This window comes from Microtus oregoni, unplaced genomic scaffold, assembly GCF_018167655.1.
Source record: "Microtus oregoni isolate MIOR12 unplaced genomic scaffold, Mior012 000005F_ref0000423, whole genome shotgun sequence".
NCBI lineage: Eukaryota > Metazoa > Chordata > Mammalia > Rodentia > Cricetidae > Microtus > Microtus oregoni.
This window is the reverse complement of record NW_024543064.1, coordinates 29,541,604-29,565,341: the sequence shown is the minus strand read 5'-3', so window position 1 is coordinate 29,565,341 and position 23,738 is coordinate 29,541,604. Positions and strand designations below refer to the sequence as shown.

The following is a 23,738-nucleotide window of genomic DNA, read 5'->3' as shown; positions in this document are numbered from 1 at the left end:
GTACTTGGGAAGCAGCAGCAGGTGGATCTCTGTGAGTTCCTGGACAGTCAAGGCTACACAGGGGAACCCAGTCTCAAAAGGAAGGAAGGAAGGAGGGAGGAAGGGAGGGAGGGAGGGAGGGAGGGAGGGAAGGAGGGAGGGAGACAGAGAGAGAGAAGCAAAAGCCAGCCTAGTTTACATAATGAGCTCACACAGTGAGACCCAAGAGAGAAAGCCTAATTCCCCTTTTGCACAAATGTCATCCCAGTGTTCTCAGTTTAACAAGCAGAATGTGTGATGAATTTCAGCCCTCACCTGCCCTGCTTGCAGAATCACTGTCGTATAAACCTGTCCCGCCATCCTCAGGAACTCAGTCTAACCCTGGAGAGTTCCTACACTGACCCAGCGTGGAAGGAAGCAGTGAAATGCTCTTTTCAGAATACCTCCTCGACAGCCAGAGGGGTTCAGGGGCAGTGGCAGGTGGAGGGACCAGCTTCTTTCTGAGCCGCTCCATTGCTTTTACAAGGGTTGCCTCAAGGACACCTGGAGAAGGCAGCTTTCTTGGCAGGAAGCAATTAGGACAGAGGAAGGCCGCTAACCTGCCTTGGGGTAACCATGAGCCAGCGGAGGCAGCTCCGGAGCCTGACTCAGAAGCTGGAAAAGCTAGAGTTGACGCAGGACAGGAAGTCCAGTCCTGCCTCCCTGGAGATGCACAGGTCCCTGGTTGCCTTCTTGACAAATCACTCAATCTCTCACCAGGCAGGTGGATTTACCTCCTACTTTCCTTCCTGCCTTCCACCTCGCCTCCAAGCCAGGACGGCATTTTTAAAGTACACCTCCTATTAAGTCATCTTTTCAAGGGCCCCTCCCCTGCATTACGATCGGTTCCTTAAATATTCCTCAAGGCCCTGCATGATCTGCCACCTTCTGACCTCATAATCCTTGAGGTTTTCCTCCTGCTCCCTGTGTTGGAGCCACCCAGGGTCCCTTCCCTGGGGCCTCGTAAGCCTATATACTCCCATAAGCCATTGCTCCTTTCTGGGCCACTGGTCCTCCCCCCAATCTTCAGAAAGCCTTGCAGTCCTCCAATAAGAACCCCTCATGTTTACAGGGTCCATTGCAGTCAGAAGACCTTCCTGCGTGGTTCCCAGGTAGCCAGGCTGAGCACATTTAAGTCACTCATGGTCTGGATATGAAGTAGGAACCTAGTTGGAGAACGTAGGCCACTAGGTGTGGATCCTTGTGTATATAGTGCCCCAGTCACCTTCCCTGCCCCTCTGGTCCACTTGAGGAGTGTCCCACTGCCAGGACACTCTGCCTCTTCGCGGAACCAGAAGCAACAGGTGCTTGCTCCAACTTCGCTAGATTGAACCCTCTAAAACTACAAACCAAAGTAAACTCTTAAGTCCTTTAACTTGTTTCCGCCAGGTAGTTTGTCACAGCCACACCAAAGTGGCAAATATGATCTGCCTCAAAAAAATATGATTTTCCTCAAAAGATGGAGCTGCAGGCTCACAGAGTTGCTGTTCTGCCTCGGGGGCTTGAGCTCAAATATGCTGACATTGAGGCCACTGATTTCTCAGTTATGGGAGTAAACCCAATCCAGACTATGAATGGGGCTGGCAAGCTAAGGGTCTTGCCTGGTGAAGATAGTAAGAGGTAAAGAGCCAAGCGGAGCGATGGTTACGTGAAGATGTGGTACATGACATGGGCCTCACTAAATACCAGCCATTGGTACCAGGCCTTCTGAGGCAGGATGCCCTTAGAAGCAGCTCAGGTATGTTGACGTCCTAGGACCTAGAGGGTCTGTTCACGGTTTATCATCTGAAGAGGTGCTAAGCATCAAGAGAAATTGTTAGCAGGAATGCAGGAAGGCAAAGCCAGGGAATCCCTACAGCAGCCAGCTCTCAGGGAGGACCATGCAAGCCAAGAGGACAGCCAGAAACCAGAGGGTCAAAAGAACAGTTGAAGGTTAATTCGCTAACCCTTCATACAGGGTCTAGGCAAAGCTCTGACATATGTCATCCTTTGATGGCAAGGAACAGACACCTAGTCCTGTCAGCATAAGGAGGCACAGGCTAAGCCGGGCTTTTGTTTACAGGTGGACACAAGCTCAGGACACAAGTATGTACCCTACAGTTTCAGTCCTCGGGAGACCGAGGCAGAGGATTGTCTTGAGTTTGAGGCTAGCTTTGGTTACATAGTGAGTTCTAGGACAGCTTCAGCTTAAACTACTTCAGAGTTTAAGACTCTGTCTAAAAACAAACAACAGAAGCAAAACATGAGCAAACATACAAGCTAAACAAGCTCAAGCAAACGGGGCTTCTTGACTCCCACAATTAGAAGCTCAGGTCCCACCGGATCCGGAAGCTCAACATTCCACCCATTCCCACTGCCTGCTCCCTCTCTCCCCACTCCTCCCCCCTCCCTTCTCTCTCCAACGTCCCTGACCTAGACTGGCTTCTCTGTATCCTTTCATCTGCTCAGTTATTCCCAATCAAAACCCCAATGGGATAACCCAGCATGGTGTCGCACGCCTTTAATCCCAGCACTTAGAAGGCAGAGGCAGGAGGATGTCTGTGAGTTTGAGGCCAGCCTCGTGTACGTAGGGACTTCCAGGACAGCCAGGACTACATAAGCAGATGCTATCTCAAAAACAAGTAAACAAACAAAAACCAACAACAACAAAAAACCAACAAAACCCAAGGAGATTAAAAACAAACAACAACAGCAAAAACCAACAGTCTCAGAACATCCCTATGACTGCCCAGAAGGGGGCAACACAGCCACTCCTATATCAGTAAGTTTAGCAATGGTCAACCCAGTCTCAGAACGTGCTGGTCCCTGAGTATTGGAGAGAGACCGGCAGCTTGTTTCTCTCATGGGGTCCTCTGTCTGTCTTTGCCCATATCTGCCCACAGAGACTTCTCTGACCACATACGCTCTGTTTTAGAAGGACTCTAACACTCTGCAGAGGCTCATCCAGGCCTTTTGGGTGATGCTGGAGGCTGACCACCTAAATCCACATTCTAAAGAAAAAGAAATTTGACTGGCCCAGGTCATCTTTTCAAGCCAGTCACATAAATCAGAATTGCTGGGGATGGATTACTTTTATGTAAATAAAACACTCATCCCCATCCGTTCCAGTCTGAAAAAGGATATATTGGAAACTACTTCCCCAAATTTACTTTTATTTTTTAATTTCCCCTCTCCTCTCACCCAAATCTATGTTACTGTTTTTCTAGAGAGATATCTCTATTCACTCCAGATACAAGGCAACACCCAAAGTGATGTAATCCAAGTCCAGCCTACGGGTGAGCTCACTGGGGTTACATACAGGTGTGTGGGTGACGGTTCTTTTTTTTTTTTTTTTTTGATTTTTCGAGACAGGGTTTCTCCGTAGCTTTTGGTTCCTGTCCTGTGGGTGATGGTTCTTTAAAGAATCTGGGCAACTGGGGGAAACAGCCTCACCAAAAAAACTCAGCACAATGATGACTCAGAAAAGCTATAAGGTTGGGGTTCCCATTCAGCTTGCAGGTTGCTATACCACCAAAGGTGCTCACCTCTTCTGGTTTACTTTGCCCTTTATATCATTGGGAGGGAACCCCAAGTCTTTAAAACCTCCCGGGCTTTCTGATCCTCGTAAGTTTCTTGGGCCTCTGAACCTCCCAGGAAGGAATGTTTCGGCAGGAGGAAGCAGCTACAGAACAAGATTTACTTGGTTCCTCCCAGGGCACGGCGGAAGCTAGACACTGCTCCACTCGTTCCCAGGTCCCAGGCAAAGGATGCCCCCAGTTAGGCTAATATTTTTCAGGGTATCCTATTCACCTCTGAGAGATGGCTGTGTCCTGGACCCGATAACACAGGGCTCTTTACCAGCGTGGACAATACCCTGATCTTCTAAAATGCTAAGCTATAATTCTTTGGGTCCCAGACCCCATTCCTCCCTTCCCTTCCAACCACCGCACAACTGTCACTAACCACCCCAAGTTCAGCACCCGGGACCTGGAAATTCACGCCCTCTGCTGGTATACAGGGGAGCCGACATGAATCCGGTTTCAGAGTCCCTTGGAATCTTAAAAGCGCCCTGGATTCAAGAGCCCCTTCGCCTGTATGTGGAAGTCCCACACTTACCTCCACCTGCAATAAGGCACCCTGTTCATAAACGGAGTTGTCTGCCCACCACTTCCCTAGGTTCAAGCATGGGCCGGGATTTGAGAAAAGGCGGCCGATTGAGCAGGGTCCCAGGACGCTGGCATCCAAGGGACAAGGGGCCTGTTAGCTTGGAGGAGTTCTTACCTATTTATTTTCTGTTTTGGGAATCACTGTGTTAGGGAGAAGTTGTTAGGCTTCCTCCTTTCTCGATGCCCTTGAACTTCATCCCTACAACCCTGAATCCGCAGCACCCTACAAGTCCGGCTCCAACTGGCCTTCTCCAGAAAGCAGGCGGCACCTGCCCCGTCTTGCTTCAGACACGGGTCAGCCGAAGAACCAGAGCTCAGCGGTCCCCTAAACGCCAGCGGCTCCTTGAACCCACTTGTGTCCCCCCCAACCCGCGGCGGGCGGGCGGGCGGGGCGGGCTCACTCGCACTCCCTCCTGGCCCTGCCCGCCTGCTTCTTCTGCCCGGGACGCGCCTCCCTCCCGCAATCCAGTTCTGTGAGCTCCGTGTCTCTGCCGCCACCTGGTCTCGCCTGGCCAGATCGGATCCGAGCCGAACCATGGAACCCGGACAACCCCGGGAGGTCCGTGAACCCGGACCCGGGGCAGAAACCTCTGAGGCGCCGCGCTGGGAGGAGGCCAAGACTTTCTATGACAATCTCTCGCCCAAGAAGAAACCCAAATCGGTAAAACACGGGGCTTGGGTTTGGGGGGGACACTGGACGAGCAACTTCCAAGGAGGGGTCTCAAGCCCTCTGGAAAGGGACTCGTGGAGCCCCTCCCGGAGGGGACACAGCTCCTTCGCCCCAGAATGTGCCCGGCAGTTGGCGCGGGCTCCAGTTTATTTTGGGAGCTCTGCTCTGGTGGCGGTGGTTTATTCCCCCATCCCGGGCTCAGGTTCCACGCCAGAACCCCCCTCCCCCATGCTGTCATCAGGGGCCCGCCCCCTCCCCGGCGGCGCTGGCAGCCCCTGAAGCGCTGGCGGACCGCACTTGTTGACAGTGCTGGTCAGCAACCCCGGCAGCAGCACCCGGGATCAGTGGGAAGTGGAAGCCCCGCTGCTCGCAGTGTTTTCGGGGCTCCAGCTTCCGTGCAGTCAGCTGGGCTTCCCAACTCAAGCCTAGGCGCTTGGGCTCTAACTGGAGACCCATGCCCTAGGGAATCAGAGGGATCGCTTTCCCTGCATTTTAAAGAAACTGTTACTTGCTCCAGCCTCAGGGCCTCGTTCCCAGGCTCTGAGTTCCCAACGCTAGGCCTTGCATCCTAGACAATGCTTCTGATTCGTGGTGGGCATTAATAATACAGAAATCACAATGGTGGCATCAGCCCTTTGCAATTTCACGCAGAGAGAGGCAAGAATTCCTCTTCCTCTATTGGACAAGCTTGTGATGCATTGGTCTTGTTCACGCCACTACCTTAGACCCAGTAACTGACCTTAAAGCATCCCACCGCTTCACTCCAGTGACTTTACCCAGAAGGCCACGCTATCCACCGTCACCTCAGGGGGGCCTTCACTCATCCTGTCTCAGGATGTTAAGCTGCCTGTCTCAGGAGTTTGCAGTGTGCCCACGGATACAACAGAGATGGTGGATGTTCAGGTAAAGATCTCACAGTACTGTGGGATCATAGGGGAGGGGGCCACTGCCTCAGGGAAGGCTTTGATCTTCAGTGAGTGTAGCCTCCTGGACCGAGGGGAACAGAATGGTTGAAAAGCAAAGAGCTGTCTCTGGAGCCAAGGGCCTTGTTCAGAATCTGTACTGTGTGGGAAATGCAGGATTGTTGGGAGAAGTCTTACAAGGACCCAAAAAGGCTCCCTGATGGATGGATCTTATTTAGTGGGTTGAGGCTTTCCTACTGGGTTCTGTGGAACCCCATGTCTCAGGCAGTCTTCAGACCCGTGAATCCAATTTATTTTCTTAAAAAAAAAAAAAACTTTAAATAACTGCAAAAAGCAGCTCTTCCCATTCTAAAGTGTTTAGTGGTGCGAATTAGGGCTTTCTTGGGGCTGTGCAGAAACATAAAAATAAATGGCTGGATACCAAAGTTTAAGTCTGTGGCAGTGTCCTGACTCCTGCTTTCAAATGCATTGTTACCCAAAAGTTGTATCCATTGGTTAGTTTTGTAACAAATACATTCATGTAGATAGGTTGGTAGGTAGGTAGCTATCACATCTGAGTTCTTAGAACTAAAGCAATTATATTGTTGGCTCATATTACATATTGGGGTTCTGCCTAAGGATTCACTTGACTATAAAGAAAAGGTCAGCCGGGTGGTGGTGGTGCACGCCTTTAATCCCAGCACTCGGGAGGCAGAAGCAGGTGGATCTCTGGGAGTTCGAGGCCAGCCTGGTCTCCAAGAGCTAGTTCCGGGACGGGCACCAAAGCTACAGAGAAACCCTGTCTCGAAAAACAAAAACAAAAAAAAATAAAAATAAAAATTAAAATTAAAAAAATATAAGAAAAGGTCATTCTACCTTTTAAAAGTATGAAAATCATAATGGGACTGCTGCAGGATCTTGCTTATTTTTTTAAGCAGAGATTAACTTGGTTCCACTTTTGTTTTATAAAGACAACACTGGCCTGTTATTCGGGTGGTTTGCGGTTGGGTCTGGTGGCAGTCGGGCCAGTGAGATGCAAACCTGGGCCAATGTCCTGGCCAGAGGAATGGGGAGGGACGAACGCTGGAAAACAGGAATGAGTCCTCAGTGTTCCAAACCCATTTCTGAGAACCAGGCCTTCCTCTGCCCTTGAACCCTCGTCTGATTAGGTGGCGTTCTCAGCTCCTATTCCTTCCTGTCATAGCCCCTCTTCCCACAGGCTATTTTGGGGGTTGCAAGCCTCATGGGTCCCATCAGGGCCTTGTCTGGGCTCATTTTAATTCCCAGGAGTTTGAGTGAAATATTTAACCTAGTGAAGGCCACCAGAGGCCTTCACCCAGAGCTGTCCTGTTCTCCCGAGCATCCCTCCTATGTCCTTCCAGAAATAGCGGTTTGCTTGGCTATGTTCCTATCTCGAGTGCAAGAGACAGATTGCTGGTCTAAGTGGAAGCTCCTTGGACAGGCCAGTGGCACTGGGCTACCCACTGTTAATTCTTCACCTTCACCCCGAAGCCACAGCGATCAGCTGAGTCTCAGAGCTGACAAGATCATGGCTCCCTAAAGCTCAGCCCAGGCTGAGCCCCTAGGTTGTTCTGACCCAGTTCCTAGCCTGAAGTGGATGTTCAGATTTTGGCATGCATCACAACATATGGCTTGGGTGTTAAGTGACCTGGTCAGGCATAAAAGAGTCAGTCTACAAGGGTTCAGCTTTTCCGGGCTCTGCACAGACCCTGTCACCTGTTCCTTCAGACCCACTTGGAGGCTGGACAATCTATAGCACTTGGATTCCCGCACTCGCTTATGCTGTATCAGAGACCACTTGTTCTTCAGGAGAAGAGTACCTACCACACCATGAAACATCCCAGGATGAGTACACGAAGCTTCTCATCATTCCTCCAAAATATGTCCAGGGAAGTTGCTAAAAGAAGGGAATGACAGTTCTGTCTCTAAGACTCCCAAGTGCTGATGACATTGAGAAATTCCCATCCCCATATGGACAAACGGACACACAGATGGTCAGAAACTGGCAAGACTGGGTTGAACCTCAGAGGGGAGGGGCACTTTTGCACTATTGCCTTCCATCGGCCCTGCTGGCCACCTACACCATCTCGGCTGAAGTTAAAAAGTTCAACACAAGCTGTAGTCAGCTACACGACTTTGCAGAAGTCTTTGGGTTTTCCATTCCTATTTTGAGGCTCTGAGGCTTCACTGGCCATTAATTTAAGCAGCTTAAATTCATTAAAAATTAAGTGAATTTAGGACCGAAAATATGGACCAGTCAGTGTAGCCAGTCAGTGAGCTCCAGCCTTAGTGAGGGAGCGATCCTGTCTCAAAACATTCAGTGGCGAGCAATAGAGGAAGACACTGACGCCTGCTTCTGGGCTCTGCACGCACATATACACTGTGTGTGTGTGTGTGTGTGTGTGTTTATAAAGTAAGTGATGTTAGATTTCAAATCTTCAGCATCACCTGTCGCTTTTGAAGTCACTGCACAGCCACACAGCACAGTTTTTAGAGCATTTCCATAAAGGCCCAGCTTCTAGAGCTGCCCAGATCACAGAAAAGTGGCGTCCTACAGTTCCCACACACCTACAGTCTGTTTCTGCAGCCGCTGTCCATGGTGGCAGCCTCCTCGCACCATCTTCTAAAGGAATCTCTGCATGGAAAATGGGTCAGAAGCTCCGTGGGGACAGAGACCAAACCTGTCTTGCCTCCTGACATGGCCCCAGCCTAGCATCACTCATTGCTGCCAATCATTTTGGAGCCTAGCAGTGGGTGGAATACATCATCCCCAAGATTATCATAAACGAGCTATGTCTTCTCAACTGTAAAGGATCATGACCCTAGGACTGTCACAGAGCAGTGGTGTCCATGAGCTTCCTACATGCTCATGTTCTGGTCTTCTCCACAAATCAGTCAGGGTCCAGCTGCTGTCCATGGTGACATTCCCCTCACCCCATTCTACCGAAGTCAGATGTCTTGGTCCTTTTGGGTTACTGTATCAACGTGACACAGACTGAATGACTTACACTGTAAACAATAGAAATTTCTCTCTTGCAGTTTTGGAGGCTGGGTGTCCAAAATTAGGAAACCAGAAGACTGGGGTTCTTTTTCTCGTTTAAAGATGCTAACTTCTAGCTACATCCACACATGGTGGAATAGTCAAGGCAAACTCTGGTGACTTTTTTCTAAGAAAAGTTCTAACCACTCTCAAAAGCTCTACCCCTTAATATGACCACATTCAGGATTATAGTTCAACGTGAGATTTGGGGGATTCATTCAGATACAGCATTTGGGAAGGAGTGCTGAGACCCACTTGTGAGGAGGCCCCTATGAAATCTGGCCCCCACCTATCCTTCTGGATGTGTTTACACTCTCCTCCATCCTGGCCTCTGCTCACTTTTGTGAAGGCTGCGTCTGTGCTCACCAATTCTTGTGGCCTCTTCCTTCAGGGTCTTCCTCAAAGGCCTCCAATCCCCCAATGACTTCCCTGAAGCCGTCATCGAGACCTTGCTTCCCCCATCTGTTATATACTCCCATCCCATTGCCTCCGGATTCTGTCCTCCTATCTTCCCCCATGCCCTGATGAACTCTGAGGGCAGGGGCCATATCTTCCTAACAGAACTCTTCCTCGGCAGACGCCATAGAGGAACCAACTGAAGAGGAGCTCCAGAGCGAGGGCGCGAGTCAACCAGACAGAGGATGCGGGGAATAGCATATTCGCCATAGTGAGCAATAGTGAGGATAGTGAGCAAGGAAACACCAGGTTCAAGGGTCAGTGGACAAGGGGAAGGTGCACGAAGACACGAGAAAGGTGAGGTTGAGCAAAGATGGATAAGGGGAAGCTGAGAGTAGAAAGGAAGTAGAGGTCTCTAGCAAAGGACTTCTTGCTCTGTGGGAAAGGCTGTCTGCTTGACTCTGTAACCGCTGACTAGGTGTGACCAGGTGAGCTGTGATTATCTCTGCACTTTAGTGAGACCCTCTGAAAATGTGGGAAGGGTAGAGGTGATTGTGGCCTGGGCTATGGAAGAGAAGAAGAAGCGGGTGGATTCCAGGTATGGGTGACTTGGACGCTTAATCAACGCAGAAAGGAGTGGGGAAAGGCGGGGTGAAGGTTTACTTCCTGGCTTCGGTTGTCTGTTCGTCAAGTGGTCATCTGGATGAGTAGATGGGGCATTGAGCACAAGGCGCAACAAAGGGGGGATTTGGGTTTGGCTTTGGGGATAAGGGTGGGGAACTCAGCCTCAGGAGCTGTAAATTGGGGTGTCTGTGGGTCTGTTGGTTGACTGGGGCAGTTAGATACATGAATCTGCAGCTCAGGAAACAGATTTCTCAGGAAACAGATCCAAGCTGAGATTTTAAAAATTCTTATATAATTACTGTGTTCCTGGGCACTAATTTCTTCCTGGCAATATGCTGCCCTTCTTTCATGATGGAAACCGTTTGGGAGTCATCTCAGTGTGGCCTGACTTTGTCTATAACATTGTACTCATTGTCCGTGGTGTCCAGATGGCCGGCAGTATTACACGCTCCCTGAGGGCCTGCCCTCCTTCTTGTCACACCCGTAATAAGGAGCCGGTCTCCAGCAGGGTCCAACCCAGAGTGACCTCTGCCCAAGACTGACTTGCTCTGGAGCAGAGCCTTGGCCTTCTCCACGTCCCCAGATCCAGGAAGGGCTTGCAGTACACCTGCCTCAGAGTGAGTCTGAGTAACAGCCTGTCCCACTGTCCCTCTCGTAGCCAAAGCCTCAGAATGCGGTCACCATCGCTGTGTCCTCCAGAGCCTTGTTTCGCATGGACGAGGAGCAGAGGATCTACACAGAGCAGGGGGTGGAGGAGTACGTGCGGTACCAGCTGGAACACGAGAATGAGCCCTTCAGCCCCGGGCCAGCCTTCCCCTTTGTGAAGGTGAGGGGCCGGTTCCTGAAGCAGCCTACAGGAGGCCTCCCTCAGAACCTCTGCCTGGTAGAGGCAAACCCCACAGCTAGAGGACTGAGACTTGGTGGGAAGAGGAGGCCACCGTCCTCGGGACTGATGGAGCCCCAGAATGGGTAACCAGATTGAGGATGGATCCCCCTTCATCCGCCTTTAGTGAAGTGCCTCTGAGCAGCTGAGTAGTGAACAACCCCCACAATGGTGGAATTGTGGCATTAAAGGGTGGTGGTGTGCACAGATCTCATTCGAAATCACGCCTGTCCCTGGCCTCCCCTCTTCTTCCTCAATGGATCCCTAGCCGCCAACTCCACTCAATCCCTGGGACTCTGACCTGGTCTTTGCTCTCTCCCTCCCAGGCCCTGGAGGCTGTGAACAAGCGGCTTCGGGAGCTGTATCCCGATAGCGAAGATGTTTTTGACATTGTCCTCATGACCAACAACCATGCTCAAGTGGGAGTCCGTCTCATCAACAGTATCAACCACTATGGTAGGCATGGGGGGTGACCATGGGATGTCCCTACCACACACGCCCCCTAAGGGAAGGCCACACCTCTGCAGGGTCAGGCTGGGTTAGACTTTACAGACTACCTTCCTAAGCCCAGAGATGGCCTACTAACATGGCATCGTATTGTATTTTTAACCTGGTCTTTTAAAACATGTAAGGCTGAGGCTGTGATCCAGCTGGTAGGGTATTTGCTTAGCAGGCAGAAAGTCCTGGGCTCAATCTCTGACACTGCTTAAAAGCTAGGTATAGCAATGCATGCATCTTATGCCATCACTCAGGAGGTGGGGGCAGGAATTCCAAGTCTCCCTTGGCTACGTGGTGAGTTCAAGGCCAGTCTGGAATAAATGAGACCCTGTTTTAAAACAAACAACAAACAAGGAGCTGGGGATGTGGCTTAATTGTGTTTGCCGGGCATGCGTGAAGTCCTTGGTTAGACCCACCCCCCTCAGTACCACACTAAAAAGCAAACAACCAAGACATGGTGGCATATGAAGCGGTAACCCCAGCAGCTGTGCAGTCAGTGAAACGGAGGCAGAAGAATGAGTAGCGCATTTTCAGATACACAGTGAGGCCAGCCTAGGCTACACGAGACCCTGCCTCAAAAATATTTAAAAAAATAATAAGACTGTAATGCTGTGTACAGTGGCACACACCATTAATCCCAGCTCCTGGGAGGCAGAGATAGGTTGATCTCTGAGATGAAAGCCAACCTGATCTATAGAGGTAGATCAGGACAGCCAACAGCTACAGGGAGAAAAACCTTGTTTAGAAAAACAAACACTGGTGAAAACCTGTAAAGATAAACAAAACTGATTTGAAAATGCTGCTCGTTTACAGGATGTTGTCCATGGCTGATTTCTGGCTACCCATGGTTGATCAACATAACTGGCTCATAAAATCCCTGGATATTTAATAGCTGACTCTTGCAAGCTGGCACCAGCCAGTTACAGCCCACACAAGACAGGCCCTGCTCCTGTGTAAAAGGAATGGTGTTTACTTCCTCTGTGCCTCGGTTTCTCGAGCTGGAGGAGACTAGCAAGCCTCATGAGACTGATGGGAGATCAGGGGCTGTTCAGGATGAAAGGGTGCGTCTTCTTTTGCTACAGTTTTGATTGAAAGTTCTCAGTTTCTCGGAGCAAGCTTCCAGCGAAGGGGACCATTGTCGGTTCCAGGATGACTCTGAACCACAGAGCAGAAAGGAAAAATGGACCCAGAGAGGCCAGAATCCAAGTCTTGGCGATCTCTCTTGGGCTTGTATTCTCTCCGGGCCAAATGGACCCTTGTGCTTATTTAGCAAGCTTATTCCTTAGTTTTCATCTGTAGCTACAGTTCCAGGAAATCTGAATACTTCCAGCCCCTCTTCTGGCCTCCACAGGCAAACAGGCATGCACAGGGTCCATACACACACGTGCAGGCGAAACACCCAAACACATGACGTTTTTTAAAAACAGGGTCTGGAGAGATGGCTCAGTGGTTAAGAGTACTGGCTCCTCTTCCAGAAGACCCAGGTTCAGATTACATGGCAGCTCACAGCTGTCTGTAACTCCAGTTTTGGGAGATCCAACACTTTCACACAGACACACATGCAGGCAAAACACCAATGCACATAAAATAAAAAATAAATAAATCATAAATAAAAAAACACCAACACTAACTCATCCATATTTATAGCTTTACAAGCTCTTGTTTCAAGCAGCCAACAACCCAGTTAGGTGTTCATTTTATTTTACTTACTTAATTTTGAAACAGGATCTTACTGTGTATTCCAGGCTGGCCTTAGACTTGAGAGTCTCTTGTCTTAACCTTCCTAGTACTGGAATTTCAGACATTGTAGACATGTGCCACCATTTCCTTCCTTCCTTTCTTTCTTTCTTTCTTTCTTTCTTTCTTTCTTTCTTGATAGGGCATTTCCAAGACTCTAGCTGTCCTAGAACTTGTGGAGTTCTGTCTGTCTTTGCTTCCTGAGTACTGGGATTAAAAACATGTGCTTTACTACCTTTGTAAAACAAAGCAAAACAAAACAACTTTTATGTATATGTCTGTTAGTGAATGCCATACCACCTGTGTGAGGGGCCTTTAAAGGTCAGAAGAGGCATCAGGAGCCTTGGAGCTGGAGTTACAGACAGTTGTGAACGGCTACATGGATGCTGGGAACTGAACTTGGGTCCTCTGGAAGAACAGCCAGGGCTCTTAACCACCGAGTCATCTATGTCTCCAGCCCCATTCACTTCTTCAAACTGTAGTTGCTTATTTTGGGTGCTGCAGAATGAAACCTGGCCTCTGTGTGTGTTCAGTCATTAAACCACACCCTTAGTCTCCAGCTGGCATTTTGTAATACTGATTTCAAATTTCTGAGTGTGAGGGCGAGGTTAGCGCTTTTTAACCGCAGGTGCTGAGCAGTCAAAATCGGCAGCACTCCGTGCTTGCGTAGGGCCCTGGGGGAACCTCTGTGGGGTGGTATTAACCTTGCCTGTTGTGGGCTGTGAGGAAGACAGCAGTCCTCGGGTAGTGGCTGAGGCTAGCGGCCACTCGTCAGTCAGCAACTATTACACAGCTTTTGCCACCATGGGAGCAAGCTCCCCAGGTTGGACTCTGATCGCTCGGCTGGGTCCAGACTCTGCCAATTAGTACAATCAGCTGTGACCAGGAAGCCCGGGTCTGAGTAGGAAGGAGGCTGTAAACCAGGAGCTTTCTCCAGATGTGTGACCATTCTGTTTCCTCGATGAAAGATGCAGGGGAAATGCCAGGCGGAAAGAGAGAGGCACTCTGCTGGCCACGCCCCCTCTCAGATCCCAGGCAGCTCACACTAGGCAGAGAGAGACCATTCTGGGGCCTCACCCGGGCTCTCTCTACCTCCACAGACCTCTTCATTGAGCGATTCTGCATGACAGGTGGGAACAGCCCCATCTGCTACCTCAAGGCCTATCACACCAACCTCTACCTGTCAGCTGATGCGGAAAAAGTGCGAGAAGCCATTGATGAGGGTAAGTCAGAACGGAGAGGGAGACTATGGGGACACTTGCGCATACATAAAGGGGTCCCAGTGGGGAGAAGCCTGGTCCTGAAGCTCTGAACAAGCGCTGGGGTTGTCAAGGTAACTGCAAGGGGAACTGTGCATAGGTCCCATGATCTGTCTTGTAAAGTGAAAACAAAGCCCTCCCTAATCCTCCTTCCCTTCTCCTGCTCTACTGTGTACATCCATCAACATCACCTAGCCTTCTGTTTCCATAGAAACTTTCCTTACAGCCCAGAAAGCTACTGCTTCCTAAGATTCCTCAGGCCTGATGGGAGTTCTGATTCCTGTGTGATCAGGAAGCTTCCATCCATCACTGGGCCAGTGAAAAAGAGGGAAGATTCATATTTAACCTGGCCTGAGTGATCGGCTTTCATCTCCCACAGATGAACTGTCTCATGTTGAGGTGAGATTAGGGGACTCAGCTACAAGTATTGATAATGAGAAGCTCATTCCCTGTGCCCCTTTCAAGGGGTGACAGGCATGGTCTCAGTCCTCCCAATAGGAGCCCGCGGAGGAGGAAAGACTGATTGCCCATCTGCCTGGATGTGTACTCAGGCTGGACGCTCAGGGTTTCTTTGTCAACTGCTCCCTTCCATACTGGCCTTTCTTTGGTGAGGCTTTCTTTAGCCAGGACCCATAGGGATTTCCCTAGGTACGTCACACCCTTTGTTTGGGGTCTGGGAACTAACCTGTATGTGTGTCTCTGTGCATGTGGAATTTGGCTTTTAGTCTAGGGGGTGTGGTTAGATAAATTTCCTGCTCAGAGGAGGGGGGTTCTGGGCCATCTTGGCATTTGACTGACACAGCTGAGAAGGTAGGTAGCCTAATACTCAGGACCTTGTCTTACCCTAGGCATCTTTAGGCTAGTGAAGCCGCTGTGGGACCTGTACTGCTGGCTCTTGCCAGAGCTCTGCGGAAGCCTACCTCCATGACCCTAGATTCCCAAGGAGTAGGGTAGAAGGGGCCTTTAGAGAGATGACGACCATGGGAGGAGGATTCAGTTGATTCTAACCTGGAGCCTTGGTCTCTGACAGGCCTCCTTGCACCCAGAGGAGCCTTGGTTGCAGGAAGTCTCTATACACTATCACAGGGAGTTTACGCTGTTTCCCAGGACCAAGCACATTATTCCACAGTCTGAACCAACGTGACATCAGTATACCTGGGTGCTTGGCGGCTGTAGACAGGGTGTCCACACCCACCCATCTCTCCTGCAGCCTGAGAGCTCAGCCTCAAATGGACCTGAAAAAAACCTGAATTTTATCTTGGTCCAAAGAAAGTATGTAACTTGCCATCACTCGTGAAGGAGTGTCTGCAACCCCCAAGGCATGCTTCCCTGTCTGCTGGAGGTTCCTATAGGGTGTAGAATTCCAAACAGAACAGAGAGATAGGAGTCCTGTGCTCCCAGCCAAGACTGGTATTTGACTAGTCCACACCAGCCTGATCTTCCTCAGTGTTAAAGTATTCGAATTTCTTCAAGCTGGCTGATAAATAGCTCTTCAGTGCCCTCCTGCCCAAGGTCACCTCTGGAGCTCTCCCCGCAGATTGTATTAGTGAGGCAGCCTCTAGACCTTGGTGGGGACCCTCAGAGTGACACCTCTGCCCTGCAGCTGCTGCATACTCATAGCCAGGATCTGCAGACTCCCAAATTAAACTGCCTTTAATAGGAGTCCCTGTTCCACTTGCCTTTAGTTCTGGGGAAGCTGGTGGAACAAGGACAGCGTGAGACACCCTCTCCTGTGCCCAGGCAGACAACACTTACCTCTCTCTGTGCAGGGATTGCCGCTGCCACCATCTTCAGCCCCAGCAGGGATGTGGTTGTGTCCCAGAGTCAGCTCCGCGTGGCCTTCGATGGGGACGCTGTGCTCTTTTCTGACGAGTCAGAGCGCATTTTCAAGGCCCATGGACTGGACAGATTCTTCGAGCATGAGAAGGCCCATGAGAACAAACCTTTGGCGCAGGTGCTCCATACTCCCAGGACCCCCGAATAGCCCCTTATTCCCCAGAACCCAGCCTGACCTGGACTCACAGCTCAGGGCCAAACCCAGGCTAAGCCCACATCCCCACCAGGTTCTCTTACCAAGACTCAAGACTCCTCTCTCTCTCTCTCTCTCTCTCTCTCTCTCTCTCTCTCTCTCTTTCCTTTTCTGTCCCTCTCTCTGTGTGTCTCTTTCTGTCTGTGTCTCTCTCCCTCCCTGTCTCTCTGTCTCTATCTCTGTCTCTCTCTATCTGTCTCTCTCTTTCTCTCTCGTTTCTCAAGGCAGGGTTTCTCTGTGTATATCTGCCTGCCTCTGTCTCCCAAGTTCTAACCCTCTCTCACATTTGGCCCCTGGCTCCCTTCAGTGAGACTCCACCCCTTCCCTGAGTCCCACCTCCTCACTCAAGTCCCATCCCCCACCTCTTGAGGCCTCTAGCATCTCTCTGAAGACGCCTTTGCCTCCCTGCTTTGTTCCTCCAAACCCCTTTCTAAGGTCTCCGTCTCCTCTGAGAAGCACCCACCCCCATTCTGAATCTTCAATCCTTCTCTGAAGTCCCCAGCCCTCCATAAAATCTGAGCCACCACCCCCCCGCCCAATCCACTGACCTTACCCTGTAAACCTCAACTCCTCTTTTTAAATCCCCTTCTGAGTAAGCAGCTACCCCTCCAGAAGCCCCTGCTCCCATCACCAGGAGACAGGAAGAACTCTTTTGCCCTAGTGTGGGTAGCTGAGGCTGTGGTGACCTGGGACCACCTCTTACTGTTGCCTTGATAAATTGACTCAGAGAGCCTCACCTTCCCTCACTCTTCTCAATGGCTCTCTGAGAACAGAACGTGTCTTGGAGCTTGTTAGAAATTCCCTAGGGGTGGAGCAATGGGATTCTCCAGCCTTGCTGGGAGCTTCAACTTAAGCTTTTATAGAAATCTAGGTGCCCAGGGCAGGACACTTTCCCCACTAAGTGGTTGACAGAGACCCAGAAGAACACTACTTATCCCAGGTTACCCAGCTAGGGAAATCCCCAGGACTAGCAGCCCACCTTCCTTGGCTCCAATGGGCAACATTCTACACCATTTGGTTCTTTATTCATAGACCTGCGGTAGCTTTGTTGCTGTGGTCATATCCCCTGATCCCAAAGAGCTTGAGACCAACACCCTGAGCCACACGTATGTCTGTCCACAGACAGGCTCATAGTTGGTAGCTACACACTGAGCCATCTGGCGCAGATGTTCACAGATAGAGAGTCCACTCTGGTTGGCAGCTGCCCATGCCGTCATTACTAGCTCGTTTTAATTCCTTCTTTGCTAATAAACACAGACAACCACACTTACAGAGCTTCAGGATAGATTGCTGCAAGAGACATGGATGGATATGACTAGCAACAGTTGCCCTGACACCGCCCTGATCACAGTAAGATAGATCCCAGACTACAGGTACCTACAGCCCCAGCAGGTACACAGTAGCCAGAAGATTTACGGATTTCCCACCCCAACAGTCTGGCGCTTTAGGATAAAAGGGCGGATGTTTAGCAGGGGGATCTTACAGTGTCTCCTTAACTCCATAGGGCCCCCTAAAAGGCTTTCTGGAAGCACTCGGTAGACTGCAGAAGAAATTCTATTCCAAAGGCCTGCGGCTGGAGTGCCCGATTCGTACTTACCTGGTGACAGCGCGCAGTGCGGCCAGTTCTGGGGCTCGGGCCCTCAAGACCCTGCGAAGCTGGGGCCTGGAGACGGATGAGGCCTTATTCCTAGCTGGAGCACCCAAGGGCCCCCTTCTTGAGAAGATCCGCCCACACATCTTCTTTGATGACCAGATGTTTCATGTGGCTGGGGCACAGGAGATGGGCACAGTGGCTGCCCATGTGCCTTACGGCGTGGCCCAGACACCCCAGCGGGCGGCTGTGGCTAAGCAGACTCTAGGTTCACAGTAGTAGGGTCACCTCGCTGTAGGCTCCCTGACATACTTCCGAACCTCATCTGGTGACCTTTCCTGGCGCCTCACTGTCCACCATCCTGCCTGTTGCCCTCTTCCCTTTGCTCAGATACTCCAAGGAATTTAGGAAGTCGGGGCCAGCATTCTCACAGTCCCTGCTGGGCAAACACTGCCATGATCCTGGCAAGGAAAACATGACTCGGCAGGGTAGTTTAGATGCCGTGGAGAAATTGGTAGGACCGAGAGCGGCACAGTCAGAGAAGCCAGGATGCCAAAGGGCTTGGGATGAAAACTGTCACATGTAGTGTGAAGAGCATTGTGCAGGAGAGGGTGGATTAAGGCATGGACTGCATGACTTAAGTCCCTCTTTTTTGTAAGCCTCAGTTTACCCCCCTTTTAGGTGATTTCCAAGCTGTCCTTTAGTCAAAGCTTGGATGATGCCCTAAATGGATCCTCCTGTGCCGGGGCTGCTGGTTCCTATGGCACCTGTGTAGATTACAAGATAACACTCTGTCTAGGTGAATGAATGACAAAAATGATGGCCCTTCCGCTGGCTCAATCCTGGCCATAAGCTAGATTCCAGACCTTCGCTCCTCAGCCCTTTAGCCCATCAGATGGAAAATACGCACAGCCCTGTCCATATCTCGCCATGTTTGGGAACTACTGCACAGGGTGACCTGTTGTTTCCTGTGACTTGCTAACCTGAGCTAACCCGACTGTCGGTTGCCAGCTGAAAGAAATGTTGGGAGTGGAAAGTAATGATGGGAGGAATGTACCCTACATGCAAATTTTCCTCTAGCCAGCAGGGGGCACTGCAGGCTCCTTCTGGATTGTGCTTTAGTGGCTTAACAACTGGGTGGGGGGGGGGCGGTTCTTTGCTTTCAGTTTTTAGGCAAAGTTCAGCAGTTCTGCCTGCCAAGCTCCTTACCTCAGTTCTGGGTCTACCAGTCACTACCACCTACCATGCTGTAAGGAAGGTTTCCCAGCAACAAAAGAGCACTCCAGCCCCAAATATGGAGAAACCACAGGCTCTGAGTGAGTGATTGTCCAGGCTGAGTCTGAGGGCAAGCTGCTGCAGGGAGACCGAGAAGTGTCAGGTCTGATCTTATCTGAACACAAAGACACTAAGGACGTGAGGCTTAGAGAGGGATGCGCTGAACGTGTACCAGCCTGATGCTGCTGTGGAGAAGGAAAAGCCAGTCAGAGATACCCTGGGGGTGATGAGCTGTCCCTGGGGTGTGGTACAAAGGACTCTGGGATGAACCAGCCCCCTGAGAGGTACCAGTGATGACTCCACCTTTGCATGAAACCAGGCAGCCCTGTCTTCTCCACATGATGAGCGATGGTCACCTCCTCCTTTGCTAAGCAGCCCTGGCACTCAGAGGAAGGGTGGAAGAGTGGATGCTTGGTCCCCTAAGAAGATGAAAAGGGAGGGGCAAGCAGACATGTATTTGTGCACTGATTGCCTGGCTCCCACAAAGATTTCAGCAATGGGGAAACCCAAAGCATCATCAGAGGGCCAGGAGAGGGCCTGGAAATGGACAGAAGGGCAACCAGAGACTCTAACCTCTGCCTTTCTAGGCATTTGACTCAGGATCTGAACAAGAACATGTTCTGGGCAGTGTGTCTCAGGGTAGCAGCTGCAGGAAGGAGCATGAAGAAGGCTCAGGAGCTCCTGGAAATGAGAACAAGCTTGGGCCAAACGAGAAACACGGGGTTGAGTGTGCATCTGTGTCTGCAGCATGTGGACACGGTTCCTGTCTGTGTCTGCAGCATGTGGACGCAGTTCCCGTCTGTGTCTGCAGCATGTAGACGCGGTTCCTGTCTGTACCTGCAGCATGTCTGCAGCATGCGGACACAGTTCCCATCTGTGCAGCATGCAGATGCAGTTCCCATCTGTGCAGCATACAGACGTAGTTCCAGTCTGGGTCTGCAGCATGCGGACGCAGTTCCTGTCTGTGCAGCATGCAGATGTGGTTCCCGTCTGTGCAGCATGCAGACGTGGTTCCCGTCTGTGTTACACGCGGACATTGTTCCTGGAAAGTGGTGATACACATGAGACAGACAGAGCTGCTTTATGGAGCCACTGGCATTACCGCACCCGGGAGGGCACAAAGCAAAGGTGTTTTTGCACAGGGTCATTTTCATCATTATAGCCAGGACCCTTCCTGCCAGCAGAGGAGGCCTGGGGTAGAACAAAGTCTGTAAGGGGCTTCCTCCCCTAGTGGGTCTCCACGACAGACCAGAGATGCTGTGCAACCTAAAAACAGCTGCCAGGGAATGAAAGGGGGGGGGTGAGAGAGGAAGCTCAGCCACGGGGCACTTTCTGCCTTCCTTAGATCATACAGTAGCCTTCTGCCGTGAGGCCATCGTCACCCTCTTGAAGGGTCCCTTCCTCAAGGCTCAGTCAGTGGTCACAAGAAACTTGTAGAGATGTGCAGAATGCAGGCTCACAGAGTGTCCTTAGGGTGCCCAGTCAGAAAGACTGGGCTGAAGACAGCATCAGATGTGCTGGGATGCAGGAGGCTTAGTAGCCAGGGCCTGGTCATGAATACGGCAAACCCTTCCAGGTTTCTCAGGAAACAGGAATAGTACCATCCCAGAAGCAAGGAGATAAGGTGCAGTAAAAAGCTGCGGATTTCACTGGAGACACCATGAATACAGACAGCCTTGGGCAGCGCAGAAAGGTCCAAATTCTATTACTGAAACCAAAATTGAGCATCTCAAGCCTGGACAAAAGCTTCTGGAGCTGGACTAAAAGGCCAGAAGTCCAGGAGGCAGGCTCCAGCTGCAGCCGCACAGTCCTCCTGATGGACTCGAGGGCTGAAGAGGAGCCTGGCAGCATGAAGCATTGTTTATTGTGTTACCAGGAGATTTAAAAACCAGCTGAGCATCAAAGCTCCAGGCCCAACCTCAGACGGCAGCACTGGGGCAGAAGAGCCAACTGCCCCCAGAATCCTGGACGTCTTTAGCTGGAAGCACCACATCCCTAGGCCTAGTAGAACTCTCCTCCTAAGGGGTGCTTGCCAGCCGAGTCCCAGGCCCCGTGGAACTGCCACTCAACAGAACAGTAGCTCTGTTTGTTATTATTCATGGAGATGGCTAAGATTGCTACAGAATGCCCTTCGGGGGACGGAGATGTAGCTGGGCATCGGGCTCAGCTAGCAGAGTGCTTGCCTACTGAATACAAAAGCCTGGGTTCAGCCCACAGCACTGCACAAGCTAGATATGACGGTGCACACCTCTAACTCCAACACTGGAGGGATGGAAGCAGAAGGAGTCAGAAAGTCAAGGTGCTTCTCAGCTGCATAGCCAGTCCAAGTCCAGCCTGGGCAGCATGAGACCCCATCGCGAAAAGAAAAAAGCAAACCCTCCCCTACATGATGGCCTGGCTACATTAGTGGGAATGCAGCAGAAGCTAGCAAGAAGTTCAAGTCCCTGACAGACTCGATGCTACTACACTTCTGTTCGATTGGCGTGCAGTAAAGCAATGATCAGAATATCAAAGCCCCTCCACAGCATGTGGTAAATAGCCCTGCCCCAAATGTGTCCCTGGGTGTCCTTTGGTAACCTCAGAAGCCCTGGCCCCTCCACTGGGAATCCTGTATCTTCCTGTGATCCAGTCTGCTGGAGGAGATACCAGCGCTGTGGCCATTTCTACCCTCTTGAGGTGTCCAGGACGCAGTGATTTGGGGACCTATGGTAACTTGCTCAAAGTCGCCGAGCTCGTAGGTGGCAGTGCTGGGACTATCTGATGCTGGGACCTAGGTATCCATCATTTTCCATACAGTGGCCAGAGAAGCTCCATTCTGGAAGAACTCACCCGAAGCTGACCTGTTGAAAAGCTGGGACACATTTGAGCAGGTGAATTCTGGTTCGAGCCGCCTTGCTGACAGTGATGGAAACTAAGGCAGTCCTTCCAAACCGCTTTTGAACAACTTCAAGCTATGTGAAACTCAGTTTGCAGATCATTGAGTTGAGCTAATAAGGGTTGAGGCCAAATTGGATCCATTTCCTGTTGTCATGAAGAAGCTTCTGTCGTTTTAAACTCCGCGTCCACTGGGCTTATAGATACACTACAGTATCAGAATTCGATGGAACCAACGGAAACCCCAAAGCCAAAAGAATACTTATTATCCGACCCTCTTACAGAAAAGTCTGCTGACCCTTGCATCAAGATAAACACCCTGGCCACTGGGACAACAAGGTTACATCCTCCTAAGCATTTAAGGACAGAAATCGACTCCCTAGCTAAAGGAGGCAGGGAGAGATGGGGACTTAATGACTATCTAACCCTTTCCTGACACTCAAGGGTTTAAAATTCCAAGTACTGTAAATCGCAAGTTGGTTGATGCATACATTTGATACAAGTCAGATGAATTCACCCTCTCAAGCTGACAGGTGAGGGACCAGGAACATGACCTTGGCTACAGGTGGCCTTGCTGGTTCCCCAACACCATCTCTACAGCTGTCATCTCAGCCCCTCATTGGCCCCCTGGGGTCTCTTGAGCCCTAATGAGTACTGGTGAGTGAATGGCTATGAAACGCGGGCTTTGAATAAAGGGGAGTGCCCAGTGTTGACTCCAGCAGCTCCCAATCTAGCGAGCCATCCTCACTAGGTCTCTGAAAACAAGTTCTCGAGGGTCCCCGGAAGGCTTTGGCTCAGAAGGATGCAGAGGGAGTGAGAAGCCAGATTCCACTAAAAGGTAGACGTTTTCTTCAAGTATGAGGTGCAAGCAACCAAGCCACCCTTACAATGGAAATTTCTGAATTCACTGCAAACATGTCAAGCTGTCTCACCTGCCACAACAGCTGGTGTCACCCATCATGGTAGTCCCCCTTACAAAGCCCAGACTTGGCCTCGGGTTCTTCATGCAGCTCTTCAGACAGCCTGTCCCAGATGGAGGTGGCATGAAAGATGGAACCTGGTTTACTACCTTACTGCCTTTGTGAACTGGACCATTGCTTTCCAGCAGGCAGGCATGGTCCTTAATATTCCTTCTCTGATGCTGTGGTACAGCTCCAAGGATGCCAGATTCTCACCTATCTCCAGCAGAATCGGAGGAGGAGGATGGAGGAGGAAGAGGAGGAGGAGGAGGAGGAGGAGGAGGAGGAGGAAGAGGAGGAGGAGGAGGAGGACAACGACGACAACCCTTGGCCCAGTGGCTGGTAGCTTCACTGCACAGGTGTCCTGTGTTCTGCCCTGAAGGCAAGGTGCAGAAACCTCTCTTGCCAGTAGGTGGCACTGCAGACAGGCATTCCATTGTGCCTGTGGGTTACGTTTCTCTCCTTCTATGCTACGGATTACTGTCCTGGACTCTAGGAGCCAAAAAGGACTTCAGGTGCTCTGACCATGTTTCTGGAACATCTCTATATGACGAGCCGGCAGCTCTCACCGAAAACCACTGTGATGGTGTGTCTGGAGAAACACCTGTGACCATGACCTGCAGTATAGACTGAGTATGTGTTTATAGGTGTGATGGACACACTTATCCTCTGCTGAGGACTGTGTGCGCATACTTGTATGTGTGTCTGTGTCTTGTGTATCATACACACCTGTAAGCTTGGAGTGTGTACAGATGGCTGTCTCTGTAATTTGAGGATCCTGGGCCCCACTGATTGATGACCAGCCTTACTCCTTGGT

At 50.8% G+C, this 23,738-nt stretch overlaps 1 protein-coding gene across 1 annotated transcript; it reads left to right on the top strand.

Annotated features, from left to right (window-relative positions):
* The first annotated feature begins 4,692 nt into the window (after nt 1–4,692).
* Nucleotides 4,693–23,152, top strand: Nt5c1a (5'-nucleotidase, cytosolic IA). The gene is made up of 6 exons (XM_041651228.1): nt 4,693–4,824; nt 10,475–10,642; nt 11,026–11,155; nt 14,035–14,157; nt 15,963–16,147; nt 17,727–23,152. The coding sequence occupies exons 1-6, from the start codon at nt 4,699–4,701 to the stop codon at nt 18,090–18,092; spliced, it is 1,098 nt and encodes a 365-aa protein (XP_041507162.1). The 5' UTR covers nt 4,693–4,698; the 3' UTR covers nt 18,093–23,152.
* Nucleotides 23,153–23,738: the final 586 nt, after the last annotated feature.